At 36.0% G+C, this 23,131-nt stretch overlaps 2 protein-coding genes across 4 annotated transcripts in view; both read left to right on the top strand.

The window, feature by feature from the left end:
* Positions 1-221: 221 nt before the first annotated feature.
* LOC139138291 (ferric-chelate reductase 1-like) overlaps positions 222-23,131 on the top strand; it is a 56,439-nt gene continuing 33,529 nt past the window's right edge. Inside the window, exons 1-4 of one of the 3 annotated variants that reach the window (XM_070706607.1) lie at positions 2,354-2,499; positions 2,900-3,004; positions 3,624-3,729; positions 5,607-5,822. In XM_070706607.1, the coding sequence (XP_070562708.1) occupies positions 2,468-2,499; positions 2,900-3,004; positions 3,624-3,729; positions 5,607-5,822 (459 nt within the window). In that variant the 5' untranslated portion in view covers positions 2,354-2,467. Of the gene's footprint in view, positions 364-2,353; positions 2,500-2,899; positions 3,005-3,623; positions 3,730-5,606; positions 5,823-19,999; positions 20,179-23,131 lie in introns of those variants that run through there. The other 2 variants (XM_070706606.1, XM_070706605.1) reach the window with 2 other exon arrangements.
* Positions 12,201-16,435, top strand: LOC139139428 (dnaJ homolog subfamily C member 21-like). The gene is made up of 7 exons (XM_070708342.1): positions 12,201-12,252; positions 12,351-12,435; positions 13,338-13,562; positions 13,997-14,066; positions 14,492-14,667; positions 15,192-15,279; positions 16,259-16,435. Exons 1-7 carry the CDS (start codon positions 12,201-12,203, stop codon positions 16,433-16,435), a joined length of 873 nt encoding a protein of 290 aa, XP_070564443.1.

The following is a 23,131-nucleotide window of genomic DNA, read 5'->3' as shown; positions in this document are numbered from 1 at the left end:
TGAAAAATAAGTAAAATTGGTATATCAGCCTTCAAAACATGTTTTGTGATGATTTTGCGAAATTGATGAAATTTACCAGTTGGCGGCACCTGCCTCTGGGTAATGAACGGTCGCTATAGCCCTCATGGCCAGATAATATGTGTTTACTATATTGCATCGGCAGGTTTAAAAGGTTGCCACTATGATCCGTTTAATTTTGCTGTTGACAAGTGTGTGGTCTGCCGCTGGTTATCCAAATGGAGTTCCTCCAGCTGCCTGTATTACCATATGTTTCCCGGTCATCTGTTCCAGCTCAAACATCAGCATCACCCTACTCACTAACAGTCAGTGATACCTCATACAGCGCTGGCGATGAAATCAGTGGTATGTAAAGAACTTTAAACATTTTAGCTCACGTGTTCACACACCTGAGCTAATGTCGCAGCGATGTCTGTGTGTGTGTCTGTCTGTCTGTCTGTCTCTCTCTCTCTCTCTCTCTCTCTCTCTCTCCTCTCTCTCTCTCTCTCTCTGTGGGCAAGATATCTCAAAAATGGCTCATCAAATCAGAATCAAATCTGGTACATAGATTCCGTTTGCAAATTGCAAGAACTGATTCGTTTTTAGTGGTGTGGCTTGCTTACTTTTGTCTAATTTCATAATTAATGATTTTAGAAAAAACGGATATACATACAGAACGACTGCATACAATTTGATTAGAATTGCTACAAATGTTGATCTCACCCAGATATATCAGTCGTGGAAGGTATTCGGGGTGACATGAAAGATATTGCAATTTGCATATTTAATGAACTTTCCTAATTAGGGATATATATCTGAATTGACTAGACCAAAGTTGACGAAACATGCTACATATATTGTAGATAATGTTATACAACATTCTTAAAGTCATTCAGCATTTTTACTTCAGCCCATTTCCTAATTTGCATATTTATTGAACTTTCCTAATTAGGGGTATATATCTGAATTGACTTGACCAAAGGTGATGAAACTTATTACGTACATTGAAGATACGATGATAAAACATTATTCAAAGTCATTAAGCATTTTCACTTCAGCCAGTTCCTAATTTGCAAATTTAATGAACTTTTCTAATAAGGGATATATATCTGAAATTACTTGACCAAAGTTGATGAAACTTGCTATTTACATTGAATATTCTATGATACAACATTCTTGAAAGTCATTATAAGAATTTTTACTTCAGCCATTTCCTAATTTGCATACTTAATGAACTTTCCTAAGTAAGGATATACCTGAATTGACCTGATCAAAGTTGACGAAACTATATGTACATTGAAGATACTTCGATACAGCATTATTCAAAGTCATTAAGCATTTATTTCAGCCAATTCCTAATTTGCCTATTTAATGAACTTTCCTTATTAATTTGCATGTCGTATTAGCTGCTGCTTTACAGTTTGGCATATACATACCTTGAAGGACCTGACCAAAGGAAATGACACTTGCTATATGTAGCGATGATAAAATAACAGCAGTAAAAAGAATTAAAAGCATATTTTTATTTCAGCTAATTATATATAGAAATAATCTTAGGTAAATATTGTTCATTTTTTGATCATAAGACTTTCAATTAAGTTGCGAACTATAGCAAAAGTTTAAATTTTCACACAAGTGTAATATATAATAAAAAACGTGAGCATTTTCAGTTCATATCTGGCCTCAAAAGTCATGATATTCAAAATATGCTTAGAAAAGGCTCAATTTTAATAGCTATGGGACTGCCGCAAGATGACCGACCACTATAAAGAGGTCACCGCTCTGTGTCGGTGACCACTAAGACAGGCTAAACTATACTTACCAGAATCTGTAATTTTCGTTCAGATACAACGGATGTTTATTGATTTCTGTTGGATGATTAACCAAATACAAAAAGCAGGAAAAGAAATTTCATAATGTATTATATCATTTATTATTCTCAAGAAATGTATTCTCTTTTTCTTAACTGACACCTCCACATTATTTCTCTCAGAAGAGATATAAATTGTTACAATTGATATTCCAGACCGCAATTCACATGCAATTAATATCATTACTATTATCAGCTCCAAGTTTAATGCACACCAGAGGAGCAATAGTGATCATTCGTTGTCACAGTCGGTATGTCTGTGTGCAACTCTGTGTGCATGTATGTGTGTATGTATGTAATCTTGATCTGTCCACTTCAAAACCTGAAGAAATGCTCTTTATGTATCATTCTATAAGCATAGTACACTGAGTATTTTGTGTGAAGGAGTATCATGAGTTCTCAATTGAGTTTTCTTAAAATTTATATAGAAATAAGTTTATGAAATGTGAAATGGTCAAAAATCAAGAACTGTGGTTTATTTTACAGTCACACTGTCGGGTAGTAACTTCCTTGGATTCATGGTCCAGGCACGGAGAGCTGATTGGTCATTGGACCAAAATGAGCCGATTGGATCATTTACAGATATACCAAGTATAGACAATGTACAGACAAAGCAATGCAGTAATAGTGATGTGAGTGTGCGCCAATTTTAGCTGTTTTTTACTCAACAAGAGAACAGAAATTCAAAGTCAAATTTACCAAACATAAAAATGTTTGCATCAAACTGCAGATTTGTTCTGATTTTCATTTGATTATTAGAAAATTAAACACAATGATATCACAGTATTTTCAAAGTTGAACTAACTCCGGTAAACGAACTTTTCCATTTACTCTGGAAACCAGTCTGGCAAAGAAGATTTAACATGAATTTCATCATGCACCAAGGATGTAAAGACAAGCAGGCAATCATTAAATGCTTTTATCATCAATGGAACTGTAAAATACAACCATAAGAACTGGACTAAATGAAGTGGTACAAGTTGAAATAAGTCTCTAGAATTGGGATTAAGAAAATGTTGCGCTCCTTTATAGGACACATTGTCTCACAAGGGCGTTACACCAGGTATCACACCACATACATCTCTTGACTGTAACTTGGACTGCGCCATCTCCATCTGCTGGCCATGTCAGGTTTAGGTGAGGATGTTACCCAGAATACTTTGTAAACTTAGATGATTTATAATATTTTACCTGATATCATCACAAATTTTGCACTTCCATGCTATCACTGGGAGTATTGTCATCTATGTTTGCCAAGACTGTAGAAGCATTCATGCTACCCATGAAGGTTTGGTAACATTGCGCTCTCCGTTGACTTGCATAGGAATACTCGTATTTTGATATGCTTTTGTACACGCGTAGGTTGGTTTGTACCGCTATCACGTTCTCACGGGTACATAGTCCATTCTGAACCATTCTGCCGGCACTTGCGTCTGACCGTCTGGTAATAAAACATGATTGGAACGTTAACTAATTTGGGATAATTGGATTTTCATGTTTTTAAAATTTCTCAAAAGTGTTAGGTGCTCTTTGGCTGATTGTTGCAATATTACAAATTACTCATAAAAACAAGTGTGTAACTTAAAAAGGAAAGCAAATGAGAGTACATTTGCAGATCAAAAAGACATTACTTCACCATCCAATTATCCCAAATTAGTTCCAATCATATTTAATGAAGTCTGTAGCACTGAAATAGCTCCATCTTAATTGAAGTTATGTTTTATTTACCGTTTTATTTCATGTCTGTTATTTACAGAGCAACTGTTGCAGAGGGTAAAATGACATTTTGGACAAACATCTACTCTGAAATCATAGAAGATCCCTCGGCTCCAACAATTGGACCAACTCCAACACCACCAGAGGTAAGTTTGGAAGATGAAGAAGTCAAAACATTATGGCTCAAAATAGTCTTATCTCTCTCACATGAATGTAAGATGTATGTTCATGGAGCAATTCAACTGTAGTTACATACTGAAAGATTATCCATTGTTAAAAAAGCAACAAATAAGAATATGTTTGCACACATTTTTCTGTTCATAAGAAAGTTGATGAAGAAATTTTGGGGTTTTTCGCCACCTTCCGTAAATACTACAAATCAAAACGTATTCTTTGTGTTGCTGCTTTATGAGTTTACACTATTTTTGTGGTTTTGGAAATACGTTATGTACCTAAAACTTTAAATAAAACATAACATCAACCTAACCTTGTAGTGAGTGTTGGCCAATTTTATGAGACGTTTCTTTTTAATTCAAAATAGTTGTCATGTAGCAGCCTTGAACAATGAAACATGTATTGAATTCTCTCTGTGACATGTTTTTAAGTTATATGTGATCCTGTGAATTAGTGTTTATTCTAAACTATTAACGGACAAAGCAAGGTGTGTTGTTGTTACTTTCAATGTTTGATCCTATGAATTAGTTTCTATTCTGAACAATATTAACAGACAAAACAAGGTGTGTTGTTGTTACAGCTGTGAGAAAACACAAGATATGTAGTGTTGTAGAGGGTGCAAAATACCCTTTGACGATTTTCTCAAGAATCATAGCATTTTTATGCAGGATTGAACTTATCGCTCTGCAATTAATTACTCATGATTTGGAGCAATTAGTATTCAAAACTAAATAAAAATCATCCGTCTTTAGAAATAGTATGCTTTCAAATGTAAAGTTTCATAAAGTACTAGTGTACAATTGCATCACAGTGGACCACTGCCCTATAATTTGTAAATATATCCCTAGTGGGTAATATTGTTTTCATTAGGGCCCTACTTCTCAAAAAGTTTAATGTTTTAAAAATAGTTTTGGGGTGTTTAAATTGATAAACTTTTGTCTTGTGATTCGCGATTTGTAACTACTGTGATTAAAGAGCTTTATGTGAAATTATCTGCATGTTTGTAGTGATGTGATCTGCCACAAAATTCCTGACATTGTCATGGACCCAAACATGCTACTTTGCAACAAAGTTACCCGTGACATACCGGTATCTCACAAAATGGTGAACATTTTAATTTAAAGGCCCAATAGCTGTATCTTTTGCATTATTTTTGTGATTTTACTTCTTAACTAAAACAAGTTCTGGGAATGTACTCATTGAGGGGTGTTTATACCAGTATAATAAGCTGTCCACTGGGACTGCATGTGCAATTTGAGCAAGATATAATAAACGTTTGCCAAAACTCAAAATGGCGCCCTCATGCAAATAAAGCAAAAACACTGTACATCGTGCATATATGCATTGGAATCTTCACAGAAACAACGGAGTATATAGTGCTGAATGGTTTCCTCTGAGACATATCTTATGCTTTGTTTTCTTTGTAATATTACCAGTTTTTAAAAATGGCGGGAAATCAAAATAACGCTTAAAATTTAAATTTACTTGTCCAATTTTTCAGTAGTGAAAGAAAATATCCTTGAAATTTGTAGATTTTAAAGAAAACCAGAGAAAATAAAAAGCCTTTTCCAAGTCAACAAATTTCAAGAGTTACAGCTACAGCTGGATGAGTCAGCTTAATTTGATACGAATTCCTGTTTAGGGAAAGCAATTAAACTTAAAACAATTGCCAGTGTGTTGATCTGAACTTTCAACAGCGTGCCAGTTTTGTTTATCAACTGAATGAAGGAAAAGTCCGATCAACATGCCACAATTAGGTGCAGTGTCACCAGATCAGTTCAGTGACTGCTACTTTTGTGAACGGTTATTTGCTTTGAATTACAACTATCGTACATACCACTTCATCTAGGCTGCGACAGGACCGAGTGATCTGGTCACAAGCGGTGGATGTGGAACCACAAAAGGTTGTTACCGAGACCCAGCTGGCTGTTCAGATAGATCAGACTGCAATATCTTGATAACTTGGCAAGAAGATGGAGATAATATCATCTTCCAGCTTTTAGGAAAGATGGAGCGGCCTGGAAATGAGTATGTTGCTATCGGGTTTTCAAATGACCAGAGTATGGTAAGCCGCCATATTGTGTACACCTTTGTGCTATATGTTTATTGGTATGTTCGTAATCATAGAATTTGTATGTAATTGAGTGACCTTTTGAAACCTTTATTGAGGCCAAATAAAAGATGTGTGTGTTTCCAGTAACATGCCTCTGGAAATTAGGGTACTAGTATGTAAGTCGGATCCGTAAAATATTTCAAAACGTAGAGAGAATTTACACAATTGTTTTTGAAAATGAGAAAAAAAATGTCTAGGGTCGGCATGTGTTACTAGGGATGGTCAGATTACCGGAAAACGTATCACATGTCCTTGTTTCATTCCGAGGCTTTGAAAATGTGTCTTTTACCATCAGGTAAATTTATTGTAATATTTTCTGAGTTTAAGGCTGTTAAGCAGGGAAATGGGGATACTAGATCAGTGATAGGATTGGGAGGATGGGTTGGAGTAAATGGAGTGGGCTCCAGTATAGCTTTCCAGGACACTGACTGTCAATTAACTTTTTAGGGACCACAGTGAATTTCCAAATCTTCTGGTCTCGCAGACCATTAAGTACAAGTACTATGGCATTACAGAGCACAAAACACAGACTTTATTATATTGGATAATATTTCCAACAAATGCTATTAGTAATTACATACCCTACGTGTACGTATCCAGGCCTCCATGTCTATTGATTATACTGTAGCCACAATCCTGGAGTAGGCAACTTAACTGATCAAGTCTCCTTTTACAAGTTGTATTCTCATAAAAAAAGACGAGTGGTTTTTCATTTTTTTTTTGAGAACTGCATGAAATAAAAGTCATTACTAATGATTTTAATAGAGGAATCCAACATATTTTCTTGTAGGGAGATGATGATGTGTGGGGCTGTGTAAATGATGGTGGTTCTATTGTCCTTATCTCATTCGTACAACACTGGAAGAAGTAATGCAGCGGAGACTTTGGTAGGTTATCCACAGTAACAACTTTCCCTAACAAACTTCACATTTCACAAAATATTCCTCGATCTTTGGTTTTGATTTCCGAAAGTTTTCCCAGAAGCAAGAAACAAGTTGGCAGCTTCATCGACATGTTTGCCATACTGACCATCTTAACTAAATGCCGATCGAGCAAAACAAAATATCTGGTAATGCAAGGCCAAGCATAGACTGTCGACAGTCCCTTGTAACTTTTCTGTCTCTTATTATTAGTGTAGTCTCTCACACATACGATGGTGGGGAATCGCAAGCAAAACATACATTGACACAAGGGACTGTAATCTGTTGCAGGACTTGGGTTGCTATTAATTATTCATGAATACACGTCAAGAACAGGGCAAAGGAATAATTTGCTTAGAGTTCATAAGTGCAAGTGAGCTGATACAGTTTGTCGATTTGTCTTGAGTCTGAGAACAGTGGCTGTATTAAATCACTTTAAATCACTTTATTGCATAACAACACACTTCGGAAAGTGCAGTATAGCAAGAACAAAACTAAACATTGCATAAAACATTGTTGTCTATGTCTTTACCTGCAGCTGCTGGGGGAAACATAGTGTTTGTAATATATTTCATGAGAGACAGCGTATCATCTGAAGTTAAAATGTACAAAAACTTATCTCTTTCATTTAAACTATCAAATATAGGATAATACAACTTCATTGCAGAAAAGAGAACTTCTCTATCACTATTATATTTTTGACACTAGTGAAATTCATCCTCGACGGAAGACTTACAAAACTTACAAAATCTGGATTCAGGTGGAATTCTTGGTTTTGACCTTCTGCCCAACTCGATTTGTAAACAGTGATCAGAAATACGAAGTTTTGTGACCAATTTTCTACAGCGTAAGTTCTTAATATCCATTAAGTAATTCTCTAAACCAAACTTAGATGCGCACAGTATCAACTAATGTATACATGTAATTCAGTGAAAACTTGAAAATTTCCCGCTTTATTTTGTTTGGACGTCATCTGAGATTCTTTCAGACAAACACAACGTAAAATAGCGCAGGCCCGATCCTGCGCCAATCTTATTAGCGTCGACAGTAATCAGACATCTTTTCCGGCAACATAACCGTCAACAACTTGTCTCTGAAAGTCTTTGCAGTGCAAATATCCGAGTTCCACAAAGGCTTTGCCGTAGTAAAGATCCATTGCTGTCGTCATGTTACGTTGGTACTGTTTCGAGCTCGTACTGTTTCCAGCTGAAAATCCGTGACAAGCTGGCCTACAACCCGATTCACCTCTCAATCATTTCCTCTGCATTAGATTACAACAGGGTTTCCCTGTTGTTGTCGTTGAGGGCACAGCGTTCGAGGACAGTCCCCATACTTTCGGCACTCGCAGCACAGGTGCCTGGACTTGCCAGTGTAGCAAATGGAAAGAGAGGCACTTCTTGATGTATACTACACTGGTAACTCCAGGCACCTGTGACTCACAGCTTCTTTCGGAATGCCCAGCTCGTGACTTCGGCGTCACCCTGCGCTTGCGATCCCACACTGTTGTATGTGCGAAAGACCATAAAGGTGCGGGATTGCATGATTGCCAAAGTAGCCAACTTTGAGATGTTTAGCAGCTATTCAGCTACAAGGTTTTACAGCCTCGACACTCAGCTATTCAGCTATTCAGCCATTATAGTTGGATCACCAAAATAGTTTACTTTGACATATTTAGTAGCTATTCAGCTAAGAGGGTTTACAGCAATGACTCGAGGATTAATTAGCTATTCAGCTATTATGTTCGGGACCTCATGATGGAAACAATGATATCTTCTTCGGGGATATTGAGCAGTTATTCAGCTATTCTGCTTTGATGCTGAAATGACTGGCTATTCAGCTGTTCAAGCTGATGGCCGTATCTAGTCGCTATTAGCCAATGTTAGCGTGCTATTAGCTGGCTATCAGCTATTTTCTTATCAATTTTATTAATGCAAAAACATTGCATTTTTTCCGTATTAATTTTTGCCTTGCCTGCAAACTTATACAATCATCATTCACGCTTGCACACGCCGAATGAGGTGACATACAATTCGTAAGTGTATTTTCTGATTTTTTTTTAAATTACATTTTCAACATTTGCTTACGAACTTTCTGAAACTACACTCTTTTTCTAAATAGAGAAGTCATGCAATGCGATAACTCTTGCAATGCGGCCGATCTGTGTGATCTCGCAACTGCGCTTCCGTTTGCCACATGAACTTTCTGCTCGAGGTTTTTTGTATGATTTAGTACATTTGTAATCAGTCATTCCAGTCATTGGTATTCGTCGCTGGGATTAGTATCTGTTAATTCCTGTAAAAATGCCAATAAACATTATCAATTCTCATGTGAACTGTGATCTTTTGACTTGATTCTACCATAGACTGTAGAGAAACTCTATTATGATTCTACCCTTTGGTAATAATTTAAAAGACAAGAAACCATAGACAAAATAATTACCACATTCGCCATTTCCTTTGTAAAGTCTGGCCGGACATGTACAGTGTCATGCAAAATGCAATTAGGCATTTCTTAAGCAACGTGACATTTGATATTACTTTCTTGGTTCTACCCATATTCTCGCACATCATAACAACAGCTATGTGTAGCTCAACTATGATTATTCCATACGCTTGTGTAACGTCCTATTTTAGAACTTGTCAGTTGTGGCATAAACAGTACAGAAACTGTCTATGGTTGTGGTAAGTCTTCTACCAACAGTCTTTGTGTTCAGCCGCCGAAAGACATGCGTATTTGCATATTTACGACTCTGAACAAAAGACAATGCAAAACCCGTCACAGGTGTTTTATCACGCCTCTGCGTGAATGTCCTCACATGTGATGAATGTCTTCATCTTTTCCAAACAAAGACTAATTGACTATAGCCACTCTACCATTCAACCAACCATGTGACTCTATGTTTATTTTCTTGGTTCTATAAATCGCAAGTTTCTCCTGATCATTTCATGTTACAACGACATTTTTCATACAAGTGAACGAAATCCACACTACGTACACTTTTTGATTTCTTTAGCTCTCAATGCAGAAGATTTGCCATGTGCCGTGGTTAGTAGAGACTTACACCTGCATGAATGAAAGCTATTCCCGTTTACAACACAATAAGGTAACCAAATACGTAATAAAGTCTTCATAGACAATGCATACAAGTTTTATTACACATTGTATGCAAATGGAGTAGAAGAAGGGCGGAAATGGTCAAAAATCAAGTATACAGGACCTATTCATCTACACTCATTTCTTGTTTAGCCATATTGATTTGATGTCAATATTGACAGCTTTCTATTTGAAATGATTTTTTCCTCTATTATTTTCTATTTTAGTAAAAAAAATCTCTTTCTCTGAAACCACTGGTCCGATTGCGTGTTCCTTGTGATGACCAAAGTAGGATTCATTGATATTATGGTGAAATGTGTATATTTGGGGTAATTTGTGCCATTTTTCGTCAGAAAATCATCTTTGAAACTGTATATTGTATTTCTTTCATAGTGGGTGCGCATGTTCCTAGGAGTGACCTGAAGATGACTAGGTGAACTTAAGATGAAACTTGCATATTTTGGGGGTACTTTTTGCCATGCTTTCAAATTTAGTACACAGGTAAAATGTAGTAGGTCATTCATCCAAAATCAAGTACTGCCTGTGTGATTGGTTTTGTTATGAGAAGAGTCTGATTTTGCTATCTCAGGCTGAGATATTATCTACAGGAATGATGCAATTCTATAAGCTTTTTGAGGTAATGATATTTTAACTGAATGTGACTTACATTGTATGTAACTCATGGACTTTGCAACCCTATCAATTTTACCAGAAAAGATAACTATGATTAAAATAATTGAATAATTAGGAAATTAACAAAGCTGAAATAATTTTATTGTCGAATTTATATTAGAGATTTTCACTTTTTTACAGTTCATAATTAATATACTTACTATCCTTGATGATTAAAACATACGCCGAAGGCAACTTTCCTGTCGCGACTTAGACTTATTTTTGTACTGTACATTGTATTGTTCTGTATATGTAGACAGTTTGTCATGATAGGTTAGTCGAATTAAGAGATTGAGAAAGTCCCAATTTCCATCTTTGGTCAAATTGATAGGGACAAAATAAAATTACGTTTTGAGGAAAATTAGGTTGGTCAATTAAAAGAGTGGTCAAAGTGATAGGGTTTTTACAGTAAATCTGGACTATAGGATGCCTCATGTGTATTTATGGCGATTATGCAAACTGTGTAAACTGTGCAATGAAATTCGTACATCATTCTTTTTAATGTTTTTGATAACCTTGAACTTCTTAAGTTACAAACATTTGTCTCTTCAGTGTGCTTTCTTTGAGTACCTACTTCCTGGTATATTTGTGGTCACAAGTTGGGGTCTGCCTATTTGATTTCTAGATCTCTAATTGTCAAATACAGCATTCATCCTACACAGTGAAATGTTATTTTAATTCGTGAACAGATGTGGTTCAATCAAGCATCTACTGAAAAAAAACAAGTTGGTATTGAAAAAAAACAAGCGAGTAGAGTCATACATCTTCATTAAAATGAGCCATTTCAAATACTGTTTTTTGTAGTAAAGATGTAGTTGTGTCTCTGAATGTTCGCCTCAAGAAGGCAGAGGTTCTCTTTTGGACTCATGGATGGCTTAATCATTAAGATTTTGTCCCTTGTCATTAAAAATTTAAATCATCCTGACAGTGACCTGTGAATTTGCTGTTGTTTCTCTCCCTTATAATGTCAAGTCTGCCCCCTGATTTTGATGAATTGGGCAGCCATTGCCCTTTTCAGTAAAAATGCAGAGAAAACACTGCTGCTGTTCAGGGGACCACCAATTAATAAATGGACTTTCTGGCCCCTGATTGCTATACTTATATTTCACAAACGTACTTTATTGATCAGCACTGTTACTGTGTTGATAATTTATATACGTTACATGCATCATTGACTCTGTGGCCCGATTTTATTTGCTACAGATGCTGCAGAAGTTGAAAGCTGAAGAAAGACAGAAAAAAATTGAAGAAAAACGAGGAAAAGAGAAACTTGAAAAATTAAAGTAAGCACAATTTGTGAAAGTGATGTGAACATACTGTTTGTGTTAGTTCCTAGATCCTGTACACCTATATTTAGTCTTTAGCCTATAGATGCCATGTGTTGAGATATCGCCATGTTGTTTTATGAGATAAACTTTTTTATGTTATCGTTTCTAGTTTTAGAATGCTAGAAAACTTTGTCGAACAAGAATGGGCATCATTAGAAAGAGATTTGTCAAATTCGGAAGCTCACCTCGATCACCGTGGGTGGAGGGACGGTGCCTCGATGAAGAGTTCGGAGCAGAGGATCAAAGCAGATCGGGTAAGTTAGAGGACACTGCCCTCTACGGCTAAATACAAAAACCATTTGTTTTTACGGTGTCCAATGGGGACTGTACAGTTTCTTTATCAATGTTTTATTGATGTAAACGACAAAAGTAAACTGAACTTAGAGCTGGAAAAAGATTTGCTTCATAATTTTACACCTAGAGAAGTGTCGATGAATGATTGATGTGTGTCTTTGTTTAATTTCCAGGTGATGAAGCCGAGGGCAGTGACGAAGATCTCTATACAGACTTGTACTGTGTGGCTTGTAACAAAACATTTACAAATGACAAAGCGTATGTTCAAATATTCCCTATGTTGACATTGAAATACATAATCTGTGGCAGTTGCAAAATGTGGCAGGGTTGATTTATGGGAATTTTAACGATGTCAAAGGTCGCGCTTGTTAAGTTATATCAATCCATGGTTGATATGAAGTCATGTATTTGCTTTTGATACATTTTTTTATCCCAAGGACATCTCAAGATACGTACATCAAGCCTTCCATGTTCCTTTCTGCATAGTTGCTGTGTGTAACTTGAGTGGTATTATAGTGTAAATCTGGATCTAAATCACTGAAAAATTTCAAAATATCATAGCACTGATATTCCATGTGAAATTTTTGTAATAATGACTTTTGGTGTACTGTGGACTGTATGTCAGTTCAGTCAACGCAAAACTCTGCACGGGGAGAAGGGACTAATACAAAAATATGTCTATCAGATTTGAACTCACAACGTTGATATGTCTGCTTAGAGGTGACCTAGTCTTGTGAATCATCATACTGTTAGTGTAAACATTGAGGTTGCATTGCCTCTGGAATGGTACAGTTGGAGTATGTGCATTTTCTCATACTTATCAAACAGAGTTAGAAACTTTTGTCATTGTGATATATGCAAAACTTAATTTATAACGTATCATACTGACAAATGGAATTTACAATGTGTAGGTTTATGACAAAATGATTCTGACATAGCTTCAACCATGTGATCTGGTTCACCTCCAGGTAAATATTGCCTGACAGTGTGCAATTTAGATGACACTGTACCTGCAGGTACTGTCAATGATTTGCACAAACTTTCTTTGATGCAAGTAAATTAAATTGCCTTTTATCTTTGAAAGTTTGCGTCAAAAGGAGGAAAGTATGCAGATGATGTTTGAAAACAATATTGACTGTAAGAAATCATCTCATGCACAGATTTGCAAACCATGAACGGTCCAAGAAGCATAAAAAGAACATCGCCATCTTGAGAGAGCAGATGAAGCAGGATGATTCAGCAGAAAATGATGATGGAAGTAATGAAGATATCAGAGAAGATGTTCCAGAGGAAGATGATGAGGTTGACCTGGAGGATATCCTTGAAGAGGATCATGAAACATACCAGGATTTGTTAGAAGACACTTCAGACAAACCAAAATCTAAGTAAGACATTTGAAGCTAAGAATGTCCTATTTCTTTAAATGTTGGCTTATCATGCAAATAATTATGTAGCTTTAATTTCTGCTAATGACGCAGTGTGAAAGTTAAATTTGTCTTCTTTTCAATTTCATTACTTTATTTGAAGGGTTTCATACTCTTGGAAAATTATTAAGGGACGTTTGAAAAGTTTATTGCTCTTGAAAAATACTGGCAATATGTCTTTCAGTTGTGTGACTCCCATCTGGTTCACAGCTCTCAGAATACAGATGGATGATTGTGAATTTGACATTTCCGTCATTTGCATATTGTTCTCATAAAATGCCATGTCCCTTTACTCCAAAGAACTTAAAATCGCTGTAGGTGCTTCAAAAATTAAACACTGAAAAGTCCCAGTTATCCAGAAAAGCCATAGTTTATTGTTTGATGTTGTGTTACAGACTTTCTAAAAAACAGAAGAAAAGACGGAGACAGCAGCAGCAGTTGGACGACATGTATGATGAAATTTTGGTATGTCACATTATTTTATGTCAAGGCAATATCTGTACGCCAATCAAAACATTTCTTCATCGCACTTCAAAAATCTTCCTTTGCCATATCTCTCAAATTCTTTCAAAACAAGAAAGAGTAGCTGTGTGCACGAAACAGTTTGTTGAGCGAATTTCTTGCTGTTTTTGTTATTTGTTATAAATTGCTATGGCCTATCATATGCTCATACACACACACTAGTAAATATTTTTCTTTTCTCCAGTTGACATATTTTGAACTAGGAATTACAACAAATTTTCCATGGTCTGTCTACTAATTACAAATGTGTTGGAATATTTGTTTAAAACCCAAGAATTCTTTGAATGTTTGTAAGTTTCTCATGTTTGCCATTTATTTTTTGCAATGTTTGAAAAAATCTATTATCAAGCTTACTCACTTTCTAACAGGAGGAAACTACAGAAAGTGAAACTGCAAAGAGGGATGATACAACTGAAGGTGATAATGATGATGTTTCTGATCTGTCAGAACGTTTCTCAAAAGATGCAAAGCTGTCACAAGATACAGAGGCTGAAAACAAAGCTGATGGCAAAAACTTGTCACAAGAGGAAGTGACGGAAATAAAGTAAGAATTCTTTCTTATTCAGTAACCATTCTGATATTTTAGACATTTTCATGTGGATTTAAATTCAATGACTTTGCCAGTATTAAAATAGAATCCATTGTTATTTAATGTTTTCACTTTGATTTATTTTTATCAAATTTCAGCTGTCAGCAAAAATAGTAAGATTAAATCCCAGTGGATAATTTGTGCTTTTTCAGTATGTTTACTCAGAACAAAATTATTGAAATAAGTGTCTATCCATGAAACTATGCATTTACCTTTATGTAGATAAATTATGTTCGGTAGAAATACATTTAGACACTAAATTTCAGAATCTAATTATGATTTGGTAAGTGTTTTTAGTTACATGTTAAATAATTGTAAATTCAAGGCACTTATATACTTGACAGTGAAACACTGATATACAAAGTTATATCATCTCAGTATGTCAACATTTTCATTTGAGTTTTTTTCTGTTGTGTTTTGATTGAGTCTGAGCATTCTACATGACAAAGTACTGGTTGCACTTCCTTTGAAATACACAGATCCTCAAAATCGAAGTCGAAGAAAGGAAAGGATAAAGGTCCTGGAGGGAAAACCAACACACAATTGCAATCAATGCATGGGTCACAGGTATGTATACCTTGTGTACAGCATCATAAATACTATGTGTGTCTATGAAGCATACCTCAGCGATGAGTAACACCTCGATTTACAGACTGACCTTTGAACTGAAATAAAAGTGAGGGCAGGCTCCATGATGACCCTGTAATGCAGTCAGAGGCAATGTCTCAAATTTCTGCATGTACTCTAAACGTGAAATTTGATCATTCAAGGGAGGAATGTTTGTGAGTGATGTACATGTAGTGGGCTTCATTTCATGTTCGAAGTAATATTTTTATTTAACGTAAAATTTGTTGTACAGCAAGCAGTTTATGTTTAGTTATTACCACTGACCTTTATACTGACAAGCAGTCCGTAATTTTGATGATCATATGGATTGCTTAATGAAGACTTGTGGGGTATTTTAAACTCACTTTGTACATTTTGAAGCTTTGTGAAGGGAAAGAGGTTCAATGTTTCATCTAAACAAACATATTTTGTCCAGTGCATGCCAGTCACACAATTACATGGCCCCTCAGAAAAAATGCAGTTGTGAGGTTGCTTTCCCATGTAGTGAAGAATGTTCAATGGTGAGCTGGAGCCAACAAAATATAAATTAAACTATATAGGTCGCACAGATGGTGTGGGTGAAAAAGGCTGAATGACTCAGCACTTCCATTGTACGATCTCTCATGGTTGCTGTGAAGTCTTTGAACCATGGTTCCATTGTGAATATGTTTTGCTTGCACAGACTTTATATCCCTGCGTGGGGTTTCTGAGTGTTGAAACTGATCTATGTCCATTATTTATTTTTTATTTGACACAAGTCAAACAAAACAATCATCATGAATTTGAAAAAAAGTGGTGACACATTCATCTATTACGACAATTACTGATAAAATAAAACCAGTGTTTAACCTTTTATAGAACCTAACACAGTAGTAAACTTTCACGGTGGAAAATGGCACCTTACCTTTTTAACTCTGGGTGAATTCTTTTTTTGGCACAGGGTGGATCAAGTGACCAATCATCAACTGTCTGTAATGTCTGCAAGGGAGAGTTTCAATCCAGAAATAAACTTTTTGATCACATCAAGAAAACAGGGCATGCTGTGCGCGTTGAACCAGGCTCATCAAGGATTTTAACAAATGAAACTAAGAGTAAAAAGAAAGGCAAGAAAAGGTGATCCTTGGGAAAAGATAATCTGATATCGTTTTATTTAAGAAACTAGAATGTGCATCATGGTTTGAATGACTTGGAATAGTTTTAACCCAAGGTTGTTTTTGTCCCCCACAGGGGTGACCTATTTCATGACCCATGTTGGAGCTACCCTTGCCACAGAGTGAGGAAAACAGAAGTTAGAAATAAAAGCACCTTTACAAATCAATAATTGTGTACTTTGTTGTCTGTGTGCAATCCCTGGCAAGTCTCCTTGGTATGACCAGCTTTGGAAATTGACCTGCAGTAAACCAAAAAGCCGTTACGTCTTCCACACTGACTGATCACACTGAATAAGCATTGAAACTATACAGACTCAGGTCACTTTCACTCAGACTGTACTATGTAAAAAATCAATGCCTTCAATATTTTTCTCATAATTCGCTCGGAAAAGAGGTAGAAGTACATGTATCCTATGCAGTGTGAGAAAAAAGTCCTGAAAGGAAAAAAGTCCTGAAAGATTAAATCTAGGATCATTAAATTAAAACAGAGTTTATTCTCTGAAAAATGTATTTTTTAGTTTCCATGATGAAATGTCCTTTCAATCTTTTTCAGTAGTGTCTACACTTTAAATTCACCTCTTAGAATACTAGTACTCTGTTATTTTATAAGATAGTGATTCTCAAATTCTATGAAAAGATTAACGCAAGATACTCAATAGTTTCAGTCGCAGAAAGACCCACTATAGGTCACAACTGAAAAAAATTATTTTATTTTTCAAATTATTGGAAATAATGTTCTAGTTTGTATCAGCAGCTCAAGTTTCTAAGGTATGATAGGAGGCTTCAAAGTAAAACCTACAAAGATCACAATGCTTATTCTTTCTATTGGCCTAATACAGCATGTGAATGAATTTATGTAAACTATGATGATATGTTCGGACTTAAAGCTTGCACAGTGAAATGCCAAAGGCAGCCAAAAGTATCTCACTGATACACATGCATCAACTCACAACAACACTTGTTTTCTGCGACACACATAGTTACAACCATTGCAATCCCACAATGCCCCTGAGTGCGTCATCATACTTCTCGTCCCAGCTTCAATATCTTTTAACTGTAATCAAGATTTGCAAGCAATAAAATTGTAAAGTTACTATGAAAACTGTAAAGATAAAAGACACCAATCTTTTTTGGATGAAATGTATTAGATTATTTGATAGCAGCTATCATTACTTATGTCAAGGGTCACAATAAGATTAGAAATTACATTATATTAATACTCTACATGAGTTTATCAGGTCAACCCTCTTTTGATATTAGCCGTACAAAAATGTAATTAACGGATGCTCACAATTTTTTGAATACCAAATGGAATATAAGTGAAGAATATGTGTGGAAAAGAAAAGTTTTAAAGAGTAGAAACAAAGGAAATGATTTTTACATGTCCACTTTGTTTCAGAAAAGAAAATCATGAATAATATTTCATAAAATATTACTTTTGAAATTTTAATCTGTCATTGCATACCACCCTGTCACCCGGCTACGTTAACATTTAGAATATCACCAGGCTGTGAACTATTCATTTAATTGGTTACTGAGCTGAATTGTCAGACTCTCCACCATCTTTTATCTTGATTCTGTCTTGTCATGTTTGGCAATTATGATTTATGAGGTATCGGGGTCATATGATAATATGATATAAAAATAGGGTATAAAGTTTCATGTAGCAATTTAAGACATCTCAAGTTGTTTGATGTGAACTCTGTGTGAAAGTCAACAATGGAATTTAGGAGAATTGAGATCGAAAGACTACTCTTGAAAATCCCAAATGCTTATCAACTTCAACCTTGAATTAACTCCATTGCGGTAAGATTAAAGGCCCTTGCAATTGTTCAAAGTAATTGTAAAAGTGGTACTTTACTTTGAGAATTGTAATTGGTACTTGAAAAGTGGCTATTGTTCTTTTCAGTGCTTGAAGTGTATAGGGCAATTAACCAGTTTCGTTGAAGTGCAGCTACTGTACACTGGTTTGTGAGGTCTTTGTGTGCAAACTTAAGGTCAGTGCCCTTGGTAGGCAGGATGAATGTGTTAAAAATTTGCCGACTCATGATGAGCCTTCAACGTACTCGTAGCATTGCTTGAAGTTACTGCGCATGTCACAACATGACTTTGCGTTATCCTTTGTGCAGTGTGCAGTGTGACAGCCTTTTGACTTATGATATTGTTAATCAAGTAATTTGTCAGGTAATTGTCAAGAGACAGTGACGTTTATGACAGCATGATACTCAAAGTGGTGGCTCAGAGCATGTTTCAAGTCCCATTCTCACAAGTGTGATCATCAAATGACTGAAAACATTCACATTGAAAAGGAAAAAAAATCAACGGAAATTTGATAGTGGTTTCCCACAGAGTGTTTGCTAAAATGTCAATTTTAATGTTAATGCTTCATTCCCTTGGCCTTATTCAACAATCTGTTGTACAAAGTGCAATGTTACAATGGCATTGTATTTTTGTACACTTCATATTAGATATCTTTTTTAAATTCCAAGGTCAATATTTGACCCCAAATTTGTGGCACCATTAAATTAAAGAGGAAAGTACTGGGTTTTTTTGGTGCATCTGACATGTGATCACTATTTTAATCAGATATACAATGTACGCTCTACAAATATGTTTTCATGCTGATTCATATAATACTATAACTTCTTTGGAAATACCATGGTCTAGTCATCAGAGTTACGATCACAAGGTCTAAAATTGACCTCTGTTATTCAAGTAACATTAAATGTTAAAAGAAATCAATTTGTCAAATAGAAACTTTACAGGAAACTTTAAATGACATTGTCATCCATGATGAAATTTTTACAGTAAAGTGTATTAAAAGTTTCTGAAAGACAATACTTCACGGTAAATTATCAGCATTTTACTCCTTTTGTATACTAATTTGTCCTTAGTACTCATGGCAGCTAAATGCATACTTTCCAGTTGAGGTGCGCAAATTAATTTTTTTAAGAAATAATAATCTAGATGATCTATAATTGTAAAGTAATAATCTAAATAATCTATAATTGTAAAGTGTGCAGTTACTCATCGTTGTAAACCACGCGCCTCTTTACGGCAACAGCTCAGCACTACCCGTCAAGAGACGTAGTCAGCGGAGCGGAAATCATTGCTCTGGCAAGCGAGAATGGCAGTTACTATGTCTTAGATCAACATAGTAATTGCATACTTTACAATTCTAAATACAAAAAGTCTTGACATATGCTGTTACCGGTACTACATAAATGTGAATGGACACACCAGCTGATGGTTATTGTCTTATACAGCAGCATGTTTTAAATATTACCTGTAAACAAATGGCTTAAAAAAAATGTTCTGCTCACGTGTTTTTACAAATTCAGCAGGTATTAAAAAAACAAAACACGCCCACCAATGTATTCTATTTTTTTCGGAATTATTTTTTCATGCTTCTTAAAATCTATGAAGATAAGCTTTATGGTGAATTATGCAGACATGTCATTTGCACCTTTACACGAACCCCTCCCCCTGGTTGTTTCATCCCTAAAGAAGGTAGTCTCTTCGGGTGAACGACAGCAGTCGAAGATGACCCGAACGCCCCGTCGGACAGCGGGAGCTACCTGACAACTCTCACTCCTATTAGACATGCGCAACATTGTGTTATTGGTTTTCCTCTTTCATAAATCAAACCAGTGATCGCTCAGTTCACACTCAGTGCAGTGTAGCTGCCGATAAACTCTCAACGGTGTTGGTGAGTACTAGTTTATCATGGAATATACTTATATTTATAGACGAGTAGGTTTTGCCCACAATCCTGTGTGGCTTTGAAACCCGAAATGTGCATTGTTTCAGTGTGTTCCGTCTGCTGCAGCGCAGTGCCAACAGTCGTTAAACTTGTACTCGGAAAGTAAATGTTGTTTGATATACCCTGGTCTGAGATTACTAGGATAGTCCAGAGGGGATGATTTGTGCCAGAATTGGTGCACAAGAATAGTCTCTTACTGTTAGTTCTCTCCGGGACAACAATGAGCATCCCGCTTATTCTTTTCAGTAGCAAATTGTTTAACTGACCCATTCAATTGAAATGGTCATCTCTCGTTTGCTGTGTGATTGTGTCCTAGATCTGAACTGTTGCTAGTACCACACCCGATAACCCAAGCCTGTGTAACAATATATTCAGTTGTACCTTTACGCACCGTCACAAATGACGATGACACACAAACTACGGGTTCGGCTTCGAAGTACTGGTAACGACAACTAGCCACGGCCACTCCCTAAATGAATGACCGTGCACTCCGTCTCCAGTAAACATGTGTCGCTCAGTCGTCTGTGGTTCGACAAGGCGAAGCTTAGTTAGACTGCTGGGGCTGCACCCTCCCTTGCAGTGTATCAAAACCACAAGCGACAGTACCGTACCACGGCGTGTCGCCTCGGACTGCACTAGCACAGGATGAGCTTCAGTAAAAGCGTGACAGGATTTGTGGCTGCCGTATGGGTTTACCTTCCCTATGCCCTGGTGAAGTGTTGATTTTTACTATGTGTTTGTTCACTCAACAATACACAGTCACAGTTCCTCCACCGCTGTTATGCGGTTTACAGTTCTGTGTGTTATCGCAAGTTGCTGCGATAGCACTATAGCACCTTTCCTCACCAGTGTTTTGATGGGGAAGAGTTGGTCTACTCCTGGAGGTAAAAATTTGTTTACCTCCATGGTCTACTCATGCTACCTCCATGGTCTACTGAACGCAACAGAAAAAAAATGTCGCATAAACATGTCATCTGTGTCACTTTATCAGTCGAACGTTTGCAAAAAAAAATCAAATAATCTGAAGATTTATGGAAGCTTGATATGCCCATATGGCGCGCATGGCGTGTGGTTTCTCATACTTTCAAACCATCAATAAAAAAAATTGGCTGCACTCAGTGAAAAAGTATCATTTACATGATAAAACATGATCAGCAAAGACAAGTGTAATTGATATGCAAATTGTTTTTTTTTACAACATATTGCAAAGTTCAACTTGGGTAAACCATGGATGTACTGTGGTACGTGGGTAAAAAAAGTTTCACCCTAATTGCAATTAAAAATATACAGGTAGTCTAACTCTGTTAGTGTGAGGCTTTAAAGTAAACTGTTATGTAAAAAAAAAAGAATATTTTTTGAAGGAAAATGTCAGCCTCAGGGACAACCAACATGAAAGTATCAAAAGCATTCAACTGGCAAGTTTTATTGTTGGTAGGATGAAAATTCAGCCATATTTATTCACATGGAGTGAGGTCATTGCCTCCAGGTTAGTGTGCTGGTTTGGGGGGGGGGGCTCCTTGAATTTATTCCAGTGTATTTAGGAAAATAATTGAATGTTTTGATTTTGTTGAGAAGCATTATGTCAAAATTGAATTCTGGCAATTTGCTCCCATGCAACAGCAACAACTATCTTAATTGAAAAATTTAATTTTGCAATAGATTCTACTTTGTTGCCATAGCAACAGTCTTGTTTGAAGGTTAGATGTTAGACATAATTCATTGGAGACAATTGCTTTGAACTTCAAATGAATTCAGGACAACAAGTTGATCTGAAAAATATCTAGTAAGACTATGGCCAGTAAACGTCAATGGTACACCTGCAAAGATAAATCATTCAAGTTATTATTGCAAAAATTAAGTAGTATGACCTTCTTAAGATACCGTGAGAACAAGCTCCTGACTCAATGAGATGTGGGGAGACTTTTAAATTCAGTACACAGACTCCTTGATTATTGTCATATATTTACATGACAAGATTTATGATGTATTTTGAATTTTGTCTCATTAGTCTTTCTGCAATGCCATCGTCAGTGATTTTATTTATATCTTTTCCCAAGGTATATCATTATCAGGCTTTCCACACATAATAGTCTCTCACACTGACAGAATGAACAGGGTCAACCATTAGGTCTTGTGAGGGTGGCCAAAAATGGCTCAATAAACTTTGCTAAGCCAAACATTTGGCAAATTTTTTGTGCAAAATGTGCATTCCATTCAAAAAAGAAAAAGTTTTCAAATTTAGGATCAATATAATTTAGCATGATTGTAGTCTGACCACCCTTTTCCAAAAACCACCAGTCCATCCCCAAAGTGTGTGAATCAAACAGGGGCATAAACACAGGACAGTCTCTCAGAGCTCATAAACATTTCATGTTCTGAAGAGTAAACACTTTCCAGAAATGATGTTGATGTGTCAAGGTCAAACAGACTTTTATGAAGTAAAATTTAAGAGAAAGGAATTCATAGCCTAGGGAATAAATGTAATGAATCAGGCCGTAATGGCTGCAATGTCAAGTGTTGTCATCATGACCTGATATTAAAGACAACCAAACCAGGTCTCTATATTGATGATAAACATGTCTTGTTGGAGACATACATGTAGTTTACAGTTTCTATAGAAAAATCTCCGAATGTGGCAGCCGGTTTTGATATGATGGAAAGTAGGCAAGTTTAACTGTGTTTAAATTAATGCTGAATAAGGATATTTCTGAATCGGTGTTGATTCATAAGACAGGAGAAGATTATGCAATCCTGGAAAGTCAGTTCCGTTGAAGAATGGAAGTAATTTGTGTGCATATCCAAGATAAAACATTGATTATAGTTTAAACTCTTCTATAATTAATTTTCGCGATGGTTTCATGTATCGTGTCTAAAACTGGAGTTAAATATATGCATTGTC

This window comes from Ptychodera flava, chromosome 8 (assembly GCF_041260155.1).
Source record: "Ptychodera flava strain L36383 chromosome 8, AS_Pfla_20210202, whole genome shotgun sequence".
Taxonomy (NCBI): domain Eukaryota; kingdom Metazoa; phylum Hemichordata; class Enteropneusta; family Ptychoderidae; genus Ptychodera; species Ptychodera flava.
The sequence above is the reverse complement of the archived record's forward strand: the minus strand, read 5'-3'. Positions and strand labels throughout refer to the sequence as shown.